The 6,276-nt window shown below is 35.4% G+C and overlaps 1 protein-coding gene across 1 annotated transcript; it reads right to left on the bottom strand.

Annotated features, from left to right (window-relative positions):
• Positions 1-464: 464 nt before the first annotated feature.
• LOC138311585 (uncharacterized) lies at positions 465-4,027 on the bottom strand. Its single transcript, XM_069252881.1, is given in 2 exon segments — positions 465-2,263; positions 2,266-4,027. Coding segments are annotated over 2 exon segments (1,995 nt in total). The 5' UTR covers positions 3,907-4,027; the 3' UTR covers positions 465-1,909.
• Positions 4,028-6,276: the final 2,249 nt, after the last annotated feature.

The following is a 6,276-nucleotide window of genomic DNA, read 5'->3' as shown; positions in this document are numbered from 1 at the left end:
GGTGTGTTATCCTTTCTCCAATTCTGGGGTAGAGATGTTATAGTCTGCTTCATATAACCCACACCTGGGATATGAATGACCCTATATTTGCAAATTACTAGCAAAAGGCTACAAAAATAATGTTATCTAGAAGACGTTTGTATTACTTCTTTGACCCTTATCAATATTAAAATGTATATTTATACTGTAAAAGTACAGGTAAAAAATCTACCTGTAAATAGGCACTATTCCAGAACAGACTATAATTGGTATGTCATTGTTCTCCAGTGTTTGTGTACTTTCTTTGATCCTCACAAAGTAGGTGAAAGGAGAACAAACCATATACCCTATTTCATGACTCCTCTACATCGGTTGGTTGGTTTTAAATACCAGCAGCCTTTAGTCGTTATTGTTATATTTGCTATCCGTTTGTTATTTCAATATTAAAGTCACAACTTTGTGTCTCGTTGTTTTATATTAACACAACAAACTTCATAGTACAATGTGTACATGTTTATTCGCCCAGATCAAAAGAACATAACTATATTTACAATGCACAGGATACAGGGCCTGGGCCCAGTTTCACGAACATTCCTAAAATTTAAGGAATCCGTTAACTTAAAATTCCATATGAATCATTACAGATTTTAAGGAAAGCTAGTTAACTTAAGATGTTTTCCTGAACTGTTATAATGCTTTTCTATGGGGTAGATTACACGTTAAAAATCCCTAAAGGAATGTTCATGAAACTGGGCCCTGGAAAATCGATTGCTATGTTACAAAATATGTAATTTAAAAAAAAGAAAATACGTAATTACTGTGAAATTTTAAACCTTGAAAAACCTCAATACCAAATAGCCTAAACCGATATTTTGTTCACTTTTTTTCATAAAAAGACAACATATGTATATCATTTTAGTTTATGCACATGATTATTTATATATATTTGTCTGTTTGTTTGCAAAGAGTTAAATTATATTTTGCTAAAGACGCTAATGCGCATATCCCAATCAACAACATGAACATTCTTCAATTAACAAAATCCACGATGGTTACCTGTCTTTTATCTTGTTGACGGATCGATCTAAACAAAACACTAATCATGTTTCATAGCAAGAATCGTTCATATGAAATCTGAGACAGATCCCAGCTGTAAATATTGACAAACTTTCACCAATATCCAAGATTACTGCCTGTCGGTTGATCAGTCCAAAAGTCCATATGCGTACCTACATGTAGGTCTCATGGATAATTTACAATGAGGTTTCCCCAAAAGGTGACTGTTGTTTATCATGTTTATCAAACTCAAGTTAGTTATTTTTCAAATTTTGAAGAAAAACGAGCTTTAGCGTGTGTCTTTCCAAAACACACTGTAAGGAAAACATTTTGTTGTTTCTGTGTAACATTTAGGTATATTTATCTGCTTACAATGAACCTCTGATACAGTTCCATCGTTGTATTATCCATGTTTATAACGATACACTATACATGTGAAATGCGATAAAGGATAATGATACTATGTATTACGCTATACTGTAAACGCACATATTTAGCGAATTCATATTTTAGCGCTGATGTGGGAAAAAAATGTTACGCATGATTTATTATCATCGTGGTCTAAGATAGGTTAAGCCAGGTCACTGCAATAGCTAGACAGAAGCAACTTACATGAAGCTTGTAATTGGTCCCAAACAAGAATAAGATACATATATTCAAAACTTTTAAATTCGCAACAGATATGACTGTTGCATGTCCAGATCACGTAACAATCGATATCGACATCTTCTGGTCTTTCATGCAAAATTCCGAATGGTTCAAAGTCAATTCTATGTAATTTATTATATCGATGGCTAACGTTATGTGTACAACTGTTTCTCTCGGCAATCAAAGATTGTTTGTTTAGAGTTCATCAGACGATATGGACAATGAATCAGCAAAGTTGGTACACATTGACATTGTTACGGTCTGCTGATGATTCGTTGGTAACCACCAGTCTATCCCCACGTACTGATATTGCTCTGGGCTTGTCGATCCCATCCTTTACTGTCAGAAGTTCTCTGATTCGAGTTCCGCACGCAGATATCTGTACCACATTCTTTGACTTTTGCCCACAGACGTACAGATTCCCGTCGTTGTCGACGTCTATTCCCATCCCACCGTCGACTACTCCGACCTCCATAACACAAGTCTGTCCACTGCTAGAGAGCTTTGTCACAATGGCATCTTTTGACGTCAAAATACTTGCATATGTGAGGTTTCTGACCGGGCAGCAGACAAGGTGGTGTTGCAACTGTTTGAAAAACTGTGAACCTTTGCAGTTTTCCCATCCATTCCAACTCTGTAAATATCTTTTGGTGTACTCACCATGAATTTCCCATCTATGAAAGATATGCCATAACATCCATGTGGTGTCTTTATAACATTTGATAGGGTCAGAGTGGATTGATGTACATTCACTACATGTATACCCACTTTAATGTTACTTACAGCTACAGCTACTTTTCTATTGTTCATTAAACACAAATCATGAGGCCAGCCACCAATATTCAGAACATCCAAACACTTTCCCTCGGACGAGAATAACTTCAGACAATCGTTTTGATGATCGCTTATCACAATATTTCTGTTCTCCATCAATACAACTCCATGAGCAGTACAATAAGTTTTATCGGTCGGAACTGTTATGTTTAATGTCTTTACTTTTGTGACGCGATTATTAGAAAGCGTGGTATGATTACTTATACGGTCAACGCCGTCAGGAAGGCTGCATGGTTGTTCCTCCACAAGGATTCGTCCGAGGGACAGCGGGCTGGATTGGTCGATTGTGGCGAGGTTTGTGTCGATATCATGTTTTATAGTGACCGACTTAGAGGAGGAAATATTGACAATCAGATCATTATACGCCGCGATCTCTGTCTGACCGCGATGGAACAGTTGTATCATCTCGATGTGATCCACTGTTTGCGCTGCTGTCCGTGACGCGTCCTTTGTGTTCTGAATAGCAGCCATTAATCTACTACACTTTTGTCTGGATATATCAACCTTAGCTTTCTCGGCTTTATACTTTGATGTAAGATCCTGCGTTAACTCGTCTTGCTTTTGGTCGAGATAAGAGATAAAGTTTTGCCGAAGATCGGAAATACTCTTTAAATCGTTTTCTTGACATTGTTGCATGGCGTCATCCTTATCGTCAAACGATTTCTTGATTAGTATCATATTATTGAAAGCCTGTCCCAGAGCATTTTCCACGTCGTCTAAATGCGAACTTTGCTGCTGCTTTTCCAAATACTCCGTGACAGTCTTTACCGTGTCGCATTGTCGGTGTTCTGTGATGATACATGCACTGCATCCGATAAATTTATGATCTTCGCAGTACCAGTCTATCTTCTCGTTGTGTGTTGAACATGTATGAACAGGTTTGTTTTGTAACACTTCATAATTTTCATCTGTGATAGAAACAATATCACAATCTTCATGGGCGAGATCATGGACGTTTTCTTTACAAACCTCACAAAACATCATGACATTTGTTCTGCAAAAGAACTTTGCTGGAGTCAACATGTTTTTCTTTCTCTTGCATGGACCACAATACGATGAAGTATCCGTCTTCTTCGTGAGCGTTGCAAATTTCTGAACGAGGTTGTTGGTCGGAAATTGCCGTGCCCAAGTCTCCTTGCTCTCAGAGGGATCGACTGGTGATGTGATCTTCCTACATACAGGACAGGGGAAGGAGGTCGCGGCCGCCATGTCACCTGATAAGTCTGTGACGATGTAGGTACCGAGACATTCCTCACAGTAGGAATGCAAACAGGGAAGAGACTTCGGCTGATGCATCTGCTCCAGACAAATAGGGCAGTCGAGTAGACGACAGAATTGTATAGAAGTGTCGTCATTGCTGTATTCCTGTAAAGGCCCACCTTCCGCCATCTTTTTTTCTGACTACTCAAAAATCTGAAAAATTGAAGTATAGTGTCTCATTAATATTTCCCTCTAACATTTGTTTCATTTACATGTACATTGTTTATCAATCAAAATTCAACAACATCATGTTAATTCTAATCTACATAATTCTGGGATATCTTTTGTTCTAAAAATTGCGTATTTTCTTTTTCATTGTCATTATCCACATATTTGATCAAGTATTTCTATATTGTACAATGTGTTGTAGTTCTTGTGTAATAGCTATCTTTCATAAATTTTATGAATTTGAAAAGAAAGTATAGCAAAGATATGAAAGTAATTAAAAGATGCCATAATCTCTTTCACAGAAATTTATTATATGTGGTAACTGGATATGACGCATTATCTGAACAACTATACAGACAAAAATATCATTTTTTTTTATAAAATGTATTAATAAAACACCACTTATAACTTAAAGATGCTCCACCACCGACAGAGCATAAATGATATTCATCATTTGAACAATAATTGGTGTTTAATCGTGTATATATTTATGTCTAGTTAACAAAAAAAAATATAAAATAATTTATTTTGCCTTTGGTGCATGCGTAATCAGTACTTTATTCCATATAGGATATAGTGCAACGGAATTTTTTCGGGATTTTTTCACATTTTTAACTTGAAGCTCAAACTTTTCAAAGGTGGTTATAGTGTAAAGTAAGTAACTTTTGTACCTGAAGAAAAATACTCAATCGTCTGCTCCTGTTTTTGATAGTGAAAAAAAATACCATTTGTCAGCGGTGGAGCATCATTAAGAAAAAAATCATGATTATGCATCACCGAGTTGTCTCCTAGTGCTACTTGAAAAAATCGTTTCTTCCTAGTACAGTGAAATTACTTTGAAATTTATTTCAACATCGTTTGTATGGAATTCCCCTGGTTTGGTTTACATCACAGGGGCCCAACTCAATGAAAATTGATGTTGTCATTCATTTTTGTATTTGACTGTCATGTGATTTTTTTTTTTTTTTTTTTTCAAAAAATACGAGATTTGAAAAATTATTAAAAAAATCGGGATATTTACTACAAAACAAAGAAAGGGACTACAGTCGCCATATTGGATTGTTTACCCCCACCTCGATTAAAGTTCATTTTTTCACAACAGTATACCTTTTTTCCTAGAGTCATAGTCACGTATCAGTCCTCCGATAATCCATAATCACATACATACCATGCAAAAGCATATAACGATGTCTATATAGTAAAACGCAATATTTTATCCAAAATTACAGGCGCTTTCTGACTTGTGACATCGAAAGCAACGTTCTAGTGAAGAGCGATTAGAGTGACTTCCCCTGAAGTGTAATTCAATGGGTTTTATCAGAGATATTCCGATACGTTTGTTTTCGCGGAAAATTTGAGTATTAAAAACGTATCGGAATACCTCTGACTAAACCCATTGAATGACATTGCTAGTAATATTGAATGTGATATGCTGAACACAGTACTAGTCGAGATTAAGACCTTCATATTACAAATCGAAAGCGAAAGTAGATCTATGTTCTGCGAAAGAACGGTACCATAAGTAAAGGGAAGTAAATCATATTTAGATTACTAATCATGGAGGGTATCTGCGAGCATATGTGACCCAGATTTAGTAACCAAACTTTTTTTTATGAATTGTATATTTAGGATATCATATGGTTTATAAAAAATGTAGTGTACACATTTTACTTGCTTCACTTTATAGCTTTTTAATTTTTACATTATCAATTGTAATAATTAACAATAAATGGAAACGGATTAATATAGGTCTTATATCATAAAACTCGTTCCGAAATCCAACTCTATATTAATCCGTTTCCATTTATTTAAGGAATTATTTTTTATTTTTTGTTGTTTACTGGTGTGTAAACTGCATTTTTTGTACAGATATTTTAAATGACGCGCGTCAGCGCGTCATGTTGAAATATCTGTACAAAAAATGCAGTTTACACACCAGTAAACAACAAAAAATTAAAAACATTCCTTATATTTACATTTCGACCGACCATTTCATTTAGATTTAGTGTCCCGGTGAATAAAAAACTTCGTTTTTTCAACGTTATACGATTGATGGAACAGCTGAGTAATTGATGGAATCGCGAAACAGCTGGCTCCAATTTGGCGGGAAAATGTGTCAAGTTCCGGGAGTAAATACAATATAGTTCCACAATAATTTTAGCGTTTTTAATCCATTTATTCCATATGTTTTTCATTTTTTTTATGTTTTTTTAATATTAACACAATGCTTTCTATTGCATTCAAACTGATGTTGATATCGAACCTTTGTCATGGCATATATATTTGGCCTAACCGGATGCGCATTCACATAAGGGCGGAAGTCAGTGTTTC

The sequence above is a fragment of the Argopecten irradians genome, unplaced genomic scaffold (genome assembly GCF_041381155.1).
Source record: "Argopecten irradians isolate NY unplaced genomic scaffold, Ai_NY scaffold_0055, whole genome shotgun sequence".
NCBI lineage: Eukaryota > Metazoa > Mollusca > Bivalvia > Pectinida > Pectinidae > Argopecten > Argopecten irradians.
The sequence above is the reverse complement of the archived record's forward strand: the minus strand, read 5'-3'. Positions and strand labels throughout refer to the sequence as shown.